The sequence below is a fragment of the Myotis nattereri genome (assembly GCF_964212035.1).
Source record: "Myotis nattereri genome assembly, chromosome: 1".
Classification (NCBI taxonomy): Eukaryota; Metazoa; Chordata; class Mammalia; order Chiroptera; family Vespertilionidae; genus Myotis; species Myotis nattereri.
In genome coordinates, this window is record NC_138075.1 from 141094170 (window position 1) to 141111233 (window position 17064).

General features: G+C 33.3%; 1 protein-coding gene across 7 annotated transcripts in view; it reads left to right on the top strand.

The window, feature by feature from the left end:
* The window catches only part of ABI1 (abl interactor 1), a gene marked incomplete at its 5' end in the record, with an annotated part of 95806 nt that overhangs the window by 67940 nt on the left and 10802 nt on the right, over positions 1-17064 (top strand). For 2 of the 7 annotated variants that reach the window (XM_081093238.1, XM_081093240.1), the window contains 5 exons: positions 1365-1465; positions 3154-3294; positions 7218-7318; positions 11714-11887; positions 15537-15623. In XM_081093238.1, the coding sequence (XP_080949364.1) occupies positions 1365-1465; positions 3154-3294; positions 7218-7318; positions 11714-11887; positions 15537-15623 (604 nt within the window). Of the gene's footprint in view, positions 1-215; positions 649-1364; positions 1466-3153; positions 3295-7217; positions 7319-11713; positions 11888-15536; positions 15624-17064 lie in introns of those variants that run through there. The other 5 variants (XM_081093239.1, XM_081093241.1, XM_081093242.1 and 2 more) reach the window with 3 other exon arrangements.

Consider the following 17064-nt stretch of genomic DNA (forward strand, 5'->3'; position numbering starts at 1 on the left):
ATCCATCAAGTTACAAATAGGAGGGTTTCCAGACTCTGTTTCGTAGTTAAAATTTGGCTAAGGTATTAACCTGCATAGTGATTTTGTTTTTAGACTTGGAGGTGTTTCGTCATTTTTCTGAATTTGAAGCAACCTGGTATTTTGAATTGTAATATTTGCAGTGTACCACTTTAAAAAATACTATACTATACTACTTTTCAAATAATGAATACTCATATTTATGCATTTGTTATCCAGTAAAGTCTTAGGTCTTGTATACTGATGTATTAAAGTAGCCTTACATATTATGTGTTATGGTATTTGTTTTCAAATCTGAGTTTATCATCTGTGATTTATTTGGAATAGTTCCATAGGATAAAATACAGAACTAAGAAATTATTGGGTCTGTATGAGATTGGCATAAATAAGTGGTAGTTTCCTTATGAATATATTCTTCTTTTGAAAAATATGTGATACACATGAATATTTCCCAGCTGCTAATGGATATCTTTTCTTTACAAAATATTTGAAGTAATGGCTGGGTAAAAACTTATTAACAGGAAATGAATAACTGTAAACATAAACCTGTCCTATTAGGTATAACATATTTAGAATTAATTTCTACTTTTTCCCCCCCTTTTTGCCAACGTAAAGTGGCTAAAAGCCAAGGTAAGATATATTATTTATCATTTGATACACAGTTTTACCTCTATATTGATAGAGGCTGCAGAGCCACTAAAATTTGAAAACTCTTCCTTCATCTGCCTGCTTTTTCCCCATAGGATTTATATAGATTAAATATACTCAAACTCAATACAAGTAGCTACATTTAGCTTGGATGTGTCAATATATCAAAGATATATTGACATCTGCATTTATACAGGAACATTAATTTTGCTAACATGAATTGCTTTGCTTATTTTTTGATAGTTGCCTTGCTTTTATTGACATAAACAGAAGGTTTCCCAGACATCATATATGACTTTGTTTCTTAGTTTTTAGGATAAAGATGGTTTTTTAGATGACTATTTTAGCAAATTGACACTGAGATCTATAGTTTAAATTCATGCACACATTTTTAAAAATTTTAGGAAACTTCATATTTGAATGCAGATAAGTTTAATCTCGATGAACATGTTTAACAATAAAATAATATATAAAATCCAATAATTTCACCTGTATTTTTGCCATAGATTGGTATGAATAATAGAAAAAGCCAAGTGCAATTGGTTTCTTGACATTTTAAAATGTAGAACCAAAGTCTGTTGTTAAAACTGTCTGGGAATCCTTACTTCACATTCTGATATTAAAAATAATAACTTCGTATCAAAACACCAAGAGAACAATTTGATATAAAAATAAAAGCTCTTTTTCCTGCATTATAGCATGGAAATAACCAGCCTGCAAGAACTGGCACACTGTCGAGAACAAATCCTCCTACTCAGAAACCACCAAGTCCTCCCATGTCAGGCCGAGGAACGTTGGGGTAAGAATCCAAGTAAATTTTACAAGAAAATTCATATAGTAAAGGAAAAGATTATTCTGTGACTTAAGTAAATGTAGGGGTTCTTGCTATGGACCCCTCTCAGTGTGATGCTACCTTTTACAAATTCATTTTGGTGCTTATTTCCATGAGCAGAATCCAAAATGAATCTACTTATTTTATAATATTCTCTTCTATGGAAGTCTGTACTAGACAAGTTCTTTTGTGTATGTGGAAATGTGCATTATTTATTTATCTTTTTAATTCCTTTAAAAAAAAAAAGAGCAATTTGACTTAAGTTTATTTCAAATGAAATGACCAGTGTATACATTCTATGTGGTGCTTTCACAAGTATTTACAATATTTATATTACAGAACTTTGAATAAGTGGTCTATTTTGTATAGTTTGGCTTGGTGACCTGCAGCTTTTCTGTTTCCTCTATTACTTTCTATCTAAGATTTAGAGGCTCTTTACCTGGAATATTTCTAACGGTGCTTGTGCTAGGTAATCTTAGGGACCTTCATATTTTTTATTCTATTTATTTATTTTTAATCTTTATTGTTGAAAGTATTACATAGATCCTCTTTTTTCCCCCCATTAACCTCTTCCAGCCCGCTCCCATGCCTTGCAAGGCCCTCACCACACCATTGTCTGTGTCCACAGGTTTTGCATACTTCTCACCACACCATTGTCTGTGTCCATAGATAGGTTTTGCATACTTCATACTTGAGTAGCTTTGTGAGAAGACCAGTTGGGGACCAAAAAAGATAACCATTGGTGGTGTTTTCCTTCTCAGTTCTTTGTGCAATAAAATATGTGAATATTTGGTAGGACACTTCTGAAAGATTGTTCACCTTAACATAGAAAATAATATATTAGAGCTCTTTATTTTTTTTTAGTGGAGGGCTGGGAAATAATTATTTCATAGTAATAGGGATCAACAATCAGCCTTTTTTTAAAATAGACTCTTGGTTTTTATTTTCATTCTGTAAAACTCCTTACCCCTGCAAAAAATACATGAAGTTATTAAATAGAAAAGTTAAAATTACTTACTGAAAAATGAATGGTATTACATCTAGAATCAGAATGTGCTATACTTGTCCATTGTCTATAAATTTCCATAATGAGGTAGGAATAAATTGCAGAGGAGATATTTAGTTTTCATAATGTACAAGGACAGTGGCTTATGGTGACTGAACTGGGAATAATGTATATGTCAAAGTTTGATATTATTGAGCATTTCAAAAATTATAACCATTATCTTTAGAAGTAGGATTAATACTTTTCAATTACCCTTTCCTACGATTTTCCTAGGAAAAGGTAACACATTTTAGTTTTTGTGAAAAGTAACAAAAATTCATTTACTCCAATTAAGAATTTTTTAAAATAACCTTTATTATTAAAAATGTTTTTAAAACTTGCTTTCTAATTCTGGCTGAGTAGCTCACTCAGTTGGTTTGAACCTTGTCCCAATATGCCCAAGTTATGGGTTTGACCTGTCAGGGCATATACAAGAGGCAACCAATGCATAAATAACAGGTTGACGTTTTTTTCTTTCTCTCTCATCAATAAATTTAAAAACACACACAATAAAACACTTGTCTTCTACTTGGTTACAAAGGGACAATCACATTTGGGGGGAAATGCCATTTTATCTTATTCATTATTCCTTTCTTTGACATTTCTTTAGACGGAATACGCCTTACAAAACCCTGGAACCTGTTAAACCTCCAACAGTTCCTAATGACTACATGACCAGTCCGGCTAGGCTTGGAAGTCAGCATAGCCCAGGAAGGACAGCTTCTTTAAACCAGAGACCGAGGACACACAGGTAATCCTTCAGGTTGAGTCTTTGACCATTTGCAAGTTGGGATTATTAACTGGTCACAAACCCTATACAGTTGCTGAGTAAAGTACTATACTGTTAACACAGAGTATAAAAGTTGAGGTAACAATATTGTATAAGTTTCTGTTATAACTTCTGGGTTTTTTTTTAGATTTTAAAATATATATTTATACTATAAGCAGATTGCTACTATTTCTTCCTTTTGACAGAGGTACAGATATGTATTTGGACATAAGCTAAAGAATGTTTTTTAAAACAGTCCTTTAAAAAAGATTAAGGTAACTACTCTTAAATGTAGGGTGTCCCAAAACAATGAAAATGTATACAAACTTAACAGCTGATAGCTCCATTGATGTTTATTTCTTTTTAGATTTAACCTATTGGAATTAATATTATTCAAAATGTGTGTACATTTTTCGAGGCCATTCTGTATTTTGGGATAATAGGTTAAATATTAGGAATTATACAATGTGATTTAAGCTTTAAGAGGTTGGAAAAAGGAAGACCTAGCTTAGATCCGAGAAAGAATTAATAGAGTTGGTATGCTCTAGAGCAGCGGTTGCCAACCGGTGGTCCGTGACGTCCGAAAGGTTGGCGACTGCTGGTTTAAGGAAACCTTTGGAGCAGGTTGGCGACCGCTGCTCTAGAATATGTTATTGTATGTACCGTTTTTTTTAAATTTCTAGAAATCAACTGCCCAGTGGGTTTTTAAAAACTTGGTTTGGGAACATAACATAAATTTAGAAAAGTATTATTCAGTATGTAACTTAATGGGTTAAGACAATTTGAACACATTGGTGTAACCATCACCCAAGTCAGAAAATGGAACATTACCAACAATCCAAAAGTCCCCCTTAGACCCTTTCCTAACTATCACCTCTACCTTCTCCCCCCAGAAGTAGCCACTCCATTTTGGGGCACATTATAAAGATACATTGTATAGTTTACTTTATTTTATTCTTTAACTTTACCTCCCACTTAACTTGGGGAAGAACCTCTCCTTACCTTGACTTTTTTTTGGGTTGGTGTATTAGAGGTAAAACTTAGCAGAATTGCCCAGCCAGCATGGCTCAGTGGGTGAGCGTTGACCTTTGAACCAGGAGGTTGCAGTTCGATTCCTGTTTGGGGCACATCCCTGGGTTGGGGGTTCAGTTCCCATTGTGGGGTGTGCGGGAGGCAGCCAATCAATAGTTCTCTCTCGTCATTGATGTTTCTGTCTCTCTCTCCCTCTCCCTTCCTCTCTGAAATCAGTAATAATAATTTAAAAAACTTAGCAGAATCATTTTTTGGGTTTTAACTAAAGAGGGTATCTGGCTCTTAGATTCTGTGTAATTGACATTTGTTGTTATTGCTGCTGTTAGTAAATAAATGCTTAACATTGGTATATGCAGTTACTATATCAGGTCAAGTTCAGTGAGTACCACAAGTGTTCTTTTTTATGTTTGTTATTGAATTTATATTAAAACATGGTTTTTCTCTATCGTTTAGTTATATTCAGCAGCCAGTTATTAAGAGTTACTTCATTAGATGTGAGGGATATACCAATATGATATAGTTCTTTTTTTCAGAAGCGCATTCTGTTAAAACAGGGATCAACAAACTTTTATAAAGGGCCAGATTGTCAATATTTCTGGGATTTGCCTACATTACAGTTACATAGCTCCCCATTGTAGTATGAGTGCAGCCATGGATAGCATGTAAATGTTCGAGTGAGCATGCATTCCAGTAATATTTTATATATTGTAGTGAAATCTGCCTTTCATATAATGTTAATGTGTTATAAATATTCATCTTTTGATTTTTTTTTCAGCTACTGAAAATTGTAAAAAACGTTCTTAGCTCATAGGTCATAAAAATCAGATCATGAGTCAGGTGTGGCTTATGTGCTGTAATTTGCCAACCCCCATGTTAGAAAAAAGCCAGTAATTGTAGAAGAGAATAATTAGTGGGGAAATATTCATGTCTGTGATGTATTGGTGTTACAAAGCAGTGTACCTGGCTTGGAGTTAAGGGAGTTCTTCACATTGAAGCTATTTTTGTAATAGAAATAGCTTTCTTTGCTTTTCTTTCATTAGTATGCACTGATGTAATTATAGAATGATCACATTGGAGAAAAACATTTTTTATCTAGGCAGTACAAGTCTGCCCTGTTGATTTTTTGGGGGGCCTATTAGGCGAATTATGTTGGTTTTAAAGTATAATATGGAGCCTAAGACTACAAATGCACATCTGTACATTTGCATACATGTGCATACACACATTGCTTACTAAAAATGATTATATATAGTGTGAGGTCTTATACCTAAAGGGATAGTAAATCTATAGGAATTCGAAAAGTAGGGAATTGGTTAAAGTTGAACAGTAATGACTATTCTAGAATGCCTCACACTGAAACCTCACTGCTGCCTTTTTTGTTGTTTTGCTCATTTTCCAGAAAATACTCTATTTTAGCACCATTCTTTGAAATGAGAGGTTTTTATACTATTTCCATGCTAAAATTGGTTAAACTTTTAATTTCCATAGCATCTGTACATTTTTAAAAAAAGAATAGTTTATTGATTTCTTTTTAAGAAAGAGAGGGAGAGGGAGCTGAAATATCAATCAGCTGCCTCCTGCACACCGCCTACTGGGGATTGAGCCTGAAACCCAGGCATGTGCCCTGACCCAGAATCCAACTGGCAACCCTTTGGTGTACAGGATGACACCCAGCCAACTGAGCTATATCGGCCAGAGCAGCATCTTGTTCATTTTCTTTTGTGGTATCTGTCACACTGTTTGTTTAGTTTTTAAATTGACTTCAGGGAGAGGAAGAGAGAGATAGAAACATCAATGATGAGAGAGATACATTGATTGGCTGCTTCCTGCACGCCCCCTACCAGAGATTGAGCCCGCAACCTGGGCATTTGCGCTGACTGGGAATCAGAATTTGAGCTCCTGGTTCATAGGTCCATGCTCAACCACTGAACCAAATCAGCCAGGCTTTCACACTGTTTTTTAATGTCTATTTTTTCATTCTTAACTGTGAGCTCCATGACACCATGGTTCATGTCTGCCGTATTTACTACTATTCATAGTAGGTTTTAAATAAATCCTTGTTGGCTTATTGTATATAAGATTTTCATTTCTCAATACGATGATCTCTTCTGATAGTTCTGAGTACTATATTAAGGTTATATTGGTTTCCAATAGATTGAGTAGAGTGAAACACAAGAATCACAGTGGTTAGAATATCAGTCCACATAGTGAAGGGTCTTGGGTTCGATTTCCAGTCAAGGGCATGTACCTGGGTTGCAGGCTCAATTCCAGGACCTATTCAAGGCGAGTGTGGGAGGCAACCAATCATTATCTCTTTCGCATCTCTCTCTCTCTCTCTCTCTCTCTCTCTCTCTCTCTCTCTCTCTCTTGCCCCTCCCCTTTCTTTCCTTCCCCTTTTCCCTCCCTCCTCTTTCTCCTCTCTCCCTCCCTCTCTTCTGCTCTTTATAAAAATCAGTGGAAAGAATATCCTCGGGTGAGGATTAACAAAATTTTGTATTGAACAGTTTCTAAAATTTTTTTACATATCTATATATATAAAAGCCTAAGCGACCATTACGACTGAATGACCTGAACAACCGGATGATGAGTCGCTATGACATGCACTGGCTGCCCCCTGGTGGTCAGTGTGCTCCCATAGCCAGCCTCCTGTGGTCCCTCCCCCCGCAGGCCCTGATCCACCTGGCCCCGGCACAGTCCCTATCGGCCCTGATTGCTGGTCAGGCCTAGGGACCCCGGCCGTGCATGAATTTGTGCACCAGGCCTCTAGTATATCATAAAAGGGAGTAGTTAGTGGCTTTGAGTTGATTATTATTATTTTGGGCGGTTAAATCACTAGAATTCCTTTTTTTCACAATTTTTTCTTTTCTTTCTAGTGGAAGTAGTGGGGGAAGTGGAAGTCGAGAGAACAGTGGAAGCAGCAGTATTGGCATTCCCATTGCCGTGCCTACACCTTCACCACCCACTATTGGATCAGGTATATTATTTATTAATCTATTTTAATATGTGGTAGTACTTATGAGCTTGGTTATGGAAGCCTGAAATAATTTAGTTATATTAGATCAAATTATTTATTTGTGTGATTGTTGCTAGAACATAAACACAACAAATTTAAGAACATTTTTGGATTAGTTTTTACACAATCTTGTGTGTTTTTTTGTCTGTTTTACCAGCTCTTTCTTCTTACATATAAAGCATATTGGACAGCTTTATTAAATAACTTTTTGGCCATTCTGCTTTAAAAAGAGTTGCCGTGGGCATAGTCAAGAAAGTTTATTATTTGAAGAACAAGGTAATATTCTTGTTTCTCCAACCAAAGGATTAGAGACTATATTGTGAATTATGTATCAGTACGTTTTGATGTTGCCTTTTAGGCTAGTATCTCAACTTGTGTTAATTTATTTTGTGACTTTACTATATTTATGTATGATATTCAACATACTTATTTCAGTAAAATACCATGAGGAATAAATGGGATTAAAAAAGGAAAAGTTCTCTTACTTTTTAGATTACATAAATGTTTAAGAAATTATTGCAAAGCATTAAATTAGTCCCTTGATTTTTTTAGTAAATGCAATGAAGACTTTGTAGGAAAATTCTTATTTGTTTGAACATGCTTTACATATGGGAGTGTGTGTCTCTCTTTTTTTCTTCTTACCCAAACATTTTACTTTCTTACTGTTTCAGAATGTTTAGTTTTCTTTCTTGTACTCTGACCTGCATTATAAACTATCTTATTAGAAAACGTTTCTGTCCCTCCTCCTCCTGGAGCTCCAGCCCACCTCTTCTCCCAGTGAGCACTGTGCTAGGTGAGACTGCACAGCCATTGGAGCGATTTAACTTAACTCTGCATAATTCATAACAAACTCCTCTGTTAGACTACTAGCCTTTAAAGTTATTAGGTTATATAAGTGGTAATGCAAAGGTTAAAGTGTTAAATCTAATTTGCACTAATTTCTTCTGGTGAAAGGCCTCTGAAGTTACATACAAAACAAATATAAAATAACTCTTTTAATATAAAATGTTTCTATGCTTAGCTTATCTCCAATTTAATGTGGTTTGTATTTGTTGTTTGTTTAGATTTTTCTAGAGAAATTATAGCAGTGATTGTTCAAAACCATTTTTTAAATTAGTAATGTAATCTTTTAAAAAATGAAACTTTATTTGGAACTCCCTGGTATATACAACAGTCAAAGTACTAGAGTGAAGGTGGAAGACAGGAGGAAGAAAAATGAAAAGAAATAGATGTATGGGATAGGGTGCTCGAGACTTTCCTATGAATCACAATTTGAAAAATACTGATATAGTCCAGTACTTAAGGCATGTGAGGATGCCATGAAACATTTTTTTTTCCAGTAAAATACATTTAAATTGTTCCCAAGTTTATGGTGACTAGATAGAGCATATAAGGAATTCCAAATATAGACTCCATATAAAACCAATAGGCCTAGAAATACACATTATCAGTAATCTGGGTAGAAATGTATAATGACGTGTTTCAAATAATGCGAGCTATGTTACATATTGTGAAATAAGCCATCTAGTAGCATCTTTCAAAACATTTGCACTTGTACTCAAAGGAAAAGGGGCAACAGGAGGTAATATGAAGATCCCAATAGAAACTGTTTACAGAAAGTTTGTATGAAAAAAAAATTCCCTCAACCTGATTGATAATCAAGAAAATGAAAATTAAAACCACAGTGACATACTGTTTCTTTTCTACCAGGTAGTTAAAAATGAAGAAGTCCCCTAGTACCAAATGTTGGTGAGCATGTGCAGTAACAAGAAAAAGTACATTGCTGGTCAGAATTTATTAGTTGATACACTCACTGGGGAAAGTAGTTTGTTAGCTAGTCAAGTTGAACGAGTTTTTACCTTAGATTTACCAATTTCATTTCATATTTACCCTAGAGTATTGGTTCTCAAAATATGATTATGAGACTTCTGAGAGTTGCCAAGATTCTTTCATGGAGTTCTTGAGGTCAGAACTATATTCATAAGATTTATTTGCCTTTTTCATTCTCATTCTGGTACTGTGGACTTTTCCAGAGGCTAGATAGCATATGATGAAATCATTACTTTGACAGCTAATGGAATGTGTATTTGTGTATTCATGTGTTTAAAGATATATCAGCTTTAATTTCTATTACTTTTATTATAACCCACCTCAACCAAGCTTTTTGAGGTTCTTTAATTTTAAAGAATGAAGCCTAAGACCATGAAGTTTAAAACCACTGCCCTAGAGCAGTGGCTTTCAGAGTGTGACACCCAGAATAGCAGCATCGTCACTGGGGAAATTTGTTAGAAATGTGAATTTTCAGGTCCCATCTAGACTTACTTAGTCAGAAACTCTGAGGACTGGAGCCCAGCAATCTGTATTATAACAAGCTTTCAGAGTGCAATTCTGGTCAGTGCTCAAGTTTGAGAACCACTGTTCTAGAAAAATTCAAGAACCGTATTTAGGAATGCTCATAGTAGCGATATTAAGAATAGCAAAACTCTGGATGTAACCAAAATGTCTAGTAATAGAATGGATAAATTGTGGAATGTTTACATGTGAATGTAGCTATAAGAATTAATATATTGATATACTTATCAACATGGGTGAATTTTAAAAAATATCAAAGGAAAAGAGCAAGCCAACAGAATACATAATTATTTTATTATAAATATTTATAAATTTGCAAAATCTCTGTATATTGTTTAAGATTCTATATCTGCGATTTTTTTTTAAGCTATGTATAGTAAACAAATAGAATGTTTAACACACATATTTTGGAGTTGTGGATCCAGAGGGGGCATACAGGAAACTCCAGTGATACTAGTAATATTCTGTTTCTTGAAGTAGGGTATTTATCTTATTTTATTAAAAAAATTACATATGTATTTATAAAATAGTTATATATAATCATTACAAATATTATATAACATATTAGCATATAACCATTTGCATTTATGTATATGTATAATTTATATAACATAGCTATATACACACACACACACACACACACACACCCCCTTTGGTATTATGGTTTATTTTATAATAAAATATTAAAATAGGCATAGTTTGGAACTGTTGAATAAGTTGGTTTTGGGTTTTAAATCAAGAAAAACAACTTGGATTTCATACATTTTTATACAGGTAGAGAAATATAAAAATCATTATAGTGAGAATTGTATTAAAAGTAGCTTTAGGCTTCTTAGCTTTCTAGAAAACCTAGCTGTCCAGGGTTACTCATGAAAAGCTTTTAAATCGACAATTATTTTAAAAATGTGTTTCTATTTTGAAAATGACCATGTGGATGATTCAGATAATTAGTGACTGCCTATGGCTTGGGAGTTCCAAAATGTTAAATATAAGCACTTTTAATGAACAACCTCTGCTGAACAGTTTTATCTAATAATTTTTATCACCTCTAGGGGAGGTTAAATTAGACAACTGAATGAAAATAAACTAGGATGCTGTCTTTTTTACATAGTCATGGTTAGATGTTTAGGTCAGGCAAAAAAATAATACTGTTAATCCCAAAGTAACCTTTGGAAAGTATAGTTAACTTTAGAGGCTTTGAACTTTATTAACCTTTTAAGTATTAAACTTTTGAAATGTTGGTCAAGATGACTGAACAAAATATTAAGCATTATTAATACTTTAGTAAGTTTAGATATGCATGATAATTTTATACAAAAGATTGCTTTGAGTATAGTATGGAGAAAAAGACCTCCAAGCATGGAGAAAGAGAATGGATTTCTATAAGAGCTTTGAAACTGGAAGTTGTACTTCTCTTAAAAATGACTTTACTATAATATGTATTGATAACTGCTGATACAAGAAACATTCAAATTTTAGTACAATTTGTGGAAAATATGCTGAACTCTTTAAATTTTATAATTAAACCTGGATTTGGCTGGATAGAATCTTATACAGTTTTTTTGAAGATTTGGCAATGGAAATGAAGAAGCTTGTAAATCAAATATTAATGTGTTCACATTTAAAAGCTGACGCTTTCTACTTCAGACTATCCTTTGGTGCTTATTTTGTTAGAGAGACACAATTTACATGTAAAATCTGTGTGTTCTAAAATAATACAGTAAAAATGTATACATAATATTAGCAAAATATTTGGGATTATGCTAAATTAAATGGCTTAAGAATGTAACTTTATTTACTTTTGCAGCTTCCCCACTGTCTGTTTTTCCTTCTTCAGAGATGGAGCTATTTGTGTTTTATCTTTACTTTTCTCTTTATTTTTGCTGTGGGCCTTAAAACTAATAAATACTTCTTACTGTGAGTCTCCCTCTCTTTGTTCTGCTATTGGAGGTGATATGCAGTGCTCAAATTCTTTGTTGGTTGCCTTTGACTAATGCTTTTCAGCGGCCCCGGGCTCAGCTCCTGGTTCCCAGTATGGCACAATGACCAGGCAGATTTCTCGACACAACTCTACCACTTCGACATCTTCTGGTGGATACAGACGAACTCCCTCTGTGACTGCTCAATTTTCTGCTCAGCCTCATGTTAATGGAGGTCCACTTTATTCTCAGAATTCAAGTAAGCTTTTGCTTTGCAGGCGTACAGCACCACTGAGCTCCTTTAGAGGGAAATTGTTTGAAATTGTTATTTTGCTAGTGATAGACAACAATTGAAACCATGCCACTTTATATTTATTTAGTTGTTTCTTCAATCATACTATTTAAAAAATTATCACTTTCGCTCAAATAACTCAGGCTTACTGTACTTTATACTAAAATTTAACTGATGCTTTAAAATGATATTTTTATTACTATAAATAGAACTAGAGAAGAAAAACTGAAATTAATTAAATTGAATTTATTTTTATTGGCATATTTGAGGCTGTTCAATAACAAGAGAATTTAAAACATTGTGAATATTTTTCTTTAAAATAACATAAAATTGCTGGCTATCACTTTTAAGCTTCCTAAACTATGCTGAAATGAATTCAAAACCATTAAAAAAAGTTAGTGATGTTTGCTTATTATGTCTCTGAATAAGATAACAGTGGGGAGGATTTTTAAAAAGTTTCTTCTTCACCTTGAATTGCACATCTCAACACTAACTGCAGTCAATGTTTAAAAGCTGATAAGGTTAGAAAACCGTTTGGGCATATAATGTCAGGAAGTTTGAATTGCTTGTGGTGGTTATTAATTTCACTTTCCATATCAAGATGCTTAATCCAAAAAGGAAAAACAGATCTGAAATGAGTCTATTGTCCAGTATTTGTTATTGGCTTGAAGGGCGATCACTGGGACTAGACTGAAACACACTTTCCCCGTAAGCTTTTGTAACTACTTTCTAGAACTGCATGTTTTATTGTTGACTTAGGAAACACTGAGTAAAATCGGTAGTTACAGAATAGTCATGGGGGGATGTGAAGCAGATAGAGAATATACTCAATAATATTGTAATAACTATATATGGTGTTAGATGGGTGCTAGATTTATTGGGGTGATAACTTCATAAGTTATATAAATATCTACTGTGGTTGTAAACCTAAAACTCATATAATATTGTATGTCAACTGTAATATAAGAATAAAAAAGTATTAAAAGAAAATTAAAAAACACCGAATACTCCATGTTAACATAGGAAGTTGGTTTAAGTTCTTTTTATTTATAGTGCATGTTCTGAACATGTTTTTTAAAAAATATTTTTTATTGATTTCAGAGAGGAAGGAGAGGGAGAGAGAGATAGAAACCTCAATAATGAGAGAGAATCATTGATCAGCTGCCTCCTGCACACCCCCTAATGGGGATCGAGCCTGCAACCCAGGCATGTGCCCTTGACCGGAATCAAACCCGGGACCCTTCAGTCCACAGGCAACACTCTATCCATGGAGCCAAACCATCTAGGTCCTGAACATGTATTTTAAAGCAGAGCTGGGGAAAGTTACATTATTGGGTTTTTTTTTGTTTGTTTAATTTTTAGAGTTAAAGATTAATTGTATTATAGCAAAAAAAATCTCATATGAATTGAAAACCACTTTAGCAAAAATGTCAGAATTCATAGGTAATCCTAAAATTTATAGTTTTTTTTTTCTAGACTAACATTTTCATCTAAACGACTAAAAAACTTTATCAGTTAGAATTTTACCTTATAGTTTCCTTGGTCTCCTTTGATAGTGAAAGGTACCTAAAGCGTCTGAATATTCCACAGATTATCTGATTATTAACCTTACTAGTTTTATAAACTTCTTTCATTTTACACTGCACTTTTAGATCCTATCTTTATGTTTATTTTTTTCTTTTCCTCAGTTGGACATTTAAATTTACTCTGCAAATAGAGTTTTTTGTGACTTCACATAATACACGTTTGTGTAGTTTTATTTAACAGTACTTGGGTGGGTTATTTACAGACAAGACATTTTTATTACTGAATGTCTATCTTTTGGATATTGTAAAGTAAGTTTAGCTTCAGATTTTAAAGATATTATTATGTCTTGTCAAATTAATCATCCTTTAGTCTGAATTACTGTTGGTGTTGTAATAGTAGATGTGAATGTTTTTAGTGTTTTGATGTGCATATTTCCTCTTCTTTCTAAATGTGATGGTAATTATTAGTATCTTCACAGCAAAGCTTTTCTTTTTCTTGACATACTAACCAGCATGGCTAGTTACTAAGGGTTGTTTCTAGAAAAAAGTAAAACACCTGAAAAATATGTGGGAGTTTTTAAAAATAAAAAACTATAACATTTTATTCATTGAAGAGCCTTCTATATACAAATATCAGATGGAACAAGGCCAAGTCAGTGAATTAAATGCTAGTTTAGCCACACAATGAATATTAATTGCTTTAAATTATTGCTTCTTTAAACACTGAACTTCTCAAATTTTTACATTTACCAACAAAATTTTTAACTTGAATTAATTGAAGTAACTTTTTGATTACGTGATCTTTGGGAACCAATGAATTGTTTTTCTCTGTCAATTTAGTGTCACTTGTTGTGACTACCAGTAAACTGAGTTTTGTTATCCATTCCTATTGACTTTTTTGAGCAATCTTTGGCAATTACTGTCTTGTTATGAGACAAAATGGTAAAAGTATGTATATTTCCTTTTAGTTTGCTGATTTTTAATACATTTGCTGCCCACATGAACATTTGGTATTTATTTCTTTTAAATTATGTCCTCTCTTGAAAGAAGTTGGAATATTTTTCCAGCTGCTAATGATTTGTTAGAAATTACCTAAATGCAAATAATTGCCTATTTTAAAGTATTGTTAGACTAGGTTTTCTTTATCAGAACAGTGATAAAAAGAAAGAAGGTCACTTTTGAGAGATATTTTATTCTTTGAAACTCAGCAAACAGTTAGCATGGGATATAGTAAATTTAGGAGTGATGTCTTTAAAAATGTCAACTTAAAGGGTAATATAACCGTATTTTACAAACAAGGGTTTTTCCTGGAGAGCTATGTGTAAATTTATATATAAAATAAGAATTTTTTAAAGGAAAAACTGTGATTGATATAGTTACTTATATGTGATCTAAACAGCTGTTTCATAACACAGTTGGTTTCTAATATACAACATTACCCTAAAGCTAGAACAGCCTGTTAGGTTATAGAAATATGGCAAAGATACAGTATCCTAGAAACTGCTATCAGTATTTCACTGTTAACTGTTTTTTTAGTCTTTTTTTAAAAATATATTTTTTATTGATTTCAGATAGGAAGGGAGAGGGAGAGAGAGAAACAATGATGAGAATCATTGATTGGCTGCCTCCTGCACGCCCCCTACTAGGGATTGAGCTGGCAACCTGGGCATGTGCCCTCGATTGGAATCGAACCAGGGACCCTTCAGTCTGCAAGCCAATGCTCTATCCACTGAGAAAACCCGGCTAAGGCTAAAGTCTTTTCTTAGAAGTTGAGGTTTTCATTGCATGAAAGTGAATGTGAGGGTAAATTTAAATCTCTCCCAAACAATATAATTAGGATTAAGTTAGAAGTATATTTTTTTCAATAAAATTAACCAATTGGCTATACACAACTCAGCTTTAGATTTTCTAGTGTGTAATCAGCTTGAAGGTTCTGCAGGTTTTTGTTTTGTTTTTGTTTTGTTTTGTTTCATTTGCAAACTGTTCTTTGCATACTTATGTTTGTGGTCCTTGTAACTGACTTCTGCTTTTTGTTTCCTTTTCTTTCCTTTACCTGTTTTATTTCCCCCATTCTGTGTTGTTGCTATCAGTTTCTATTGCTCCACCCCCTCCCCCTATGCCTCAGTTGACTCCACAGATACCTCTCACAGGCTTCGTGGCCAGGGTGCAGGAAAACAGTAAGTTTGGAAAAACTGAGCTGTCAAAGGGTAGAGGCTGTCTCCTTATAGCATGCATGGCTGATGAGTCATCATTTTCCTTACTTTTACTGAGAAGCTAATCTTATCTGAAAATAGGTGCAGCTATGTTATTGAAACTGAAGAGCACGATCTTTAGTTTTTTCTCTTGTGTGCATGATTACTGACCTATATAAATTTCGAAATTGCAACTTTCTTATGTATTCATATGATCTAAAACATGAAATCTGATCTTTGCAGATTCTTAAGGAAAGTATAATCAAACACAAAGGAAACTACTAGCTTCCAATAATTATTTGAGGAATTAGTTAGAAAACATTTGGTATTCAAATATATCTATAGATTGTTTTGTGAGATTTTGTTTATTACATGATTGGGACAGATCTGTTGCTTTTTTCTTTAGTTACAAAAAATATTTTGGAGAAGACTTTGTAGCTTTCCTTAGATTTTGATACATGAGTAATTTTTAATCTATATAAAGATTCATTGTTAGAATAAGAATGAATATGCAAGAATAAGTAAATTATATTCACGATTTGTATTCATCTGAGTGATTGTCATTATTGAGCCCTTTTCATGTTTTGGCTAGCTACATGCAGGTCCATGAGGATTATTTATGAATATACAAATCTGTCATCTTTTTTTTAGGGCTTCTTTGAAGGAAGGTCAGGGAATTTTGAAAATTCTTTTAAATATATGGATTTAATTAGGGTAGATAGTTTATATTGCTGTCTGATTATTTTAAGGTTTTGGAAGATGTGTAATCATAGTCACATGATCATAGTGAATGTTACTTGACAAAATGAAGAATACCACTATCACAAATTTTATTAGGCCAAAATAGCTATTGAGGTTAAGATGGTAAGGTGGTCAAGTAGTAATTTACTTTATTTGGGACCATCACCATCCAAATAAATCTCAGAATGTTGTGAACAAATGTGTAACCCATTTGATCAACCAGTCTTCTAAGATAATACATTGTGGCAAATTTCATTGTTCAGCTTGTGCTGACCCTTTTGTGTTATTCTACCTATTTCCTCCATTCCTCCAGTCAAATATTTGTGGATTTAGTGTTATGTGTTAGGCTTTGGGAAGAATACAAATAGTTTAAGACAGAGTCCTTACCTGTAAGAAATGTATGATTTAATGGATATTTTATAAAACATTGTAGTTTCAAAATATTGAAATTTCTGAGTGCAAATCAACTTTGAAATCTGTGTTTAAATATATATAAATAAGTGAATCTTATTTTTAATAATAAGTGAATAAGAGTAAATTGCTGGTCTTTAATGCTGTGTTTAAAAATGAAGCCGGTTAAACTTTTTGAACTGCCTTACAGCCAAGAATTTTTTTTTTTAATTATATTTTATTGATTTTTTACAGAGAGGAAGGGAGAGAGAGAGAGAGTTAGAAACATCGATGA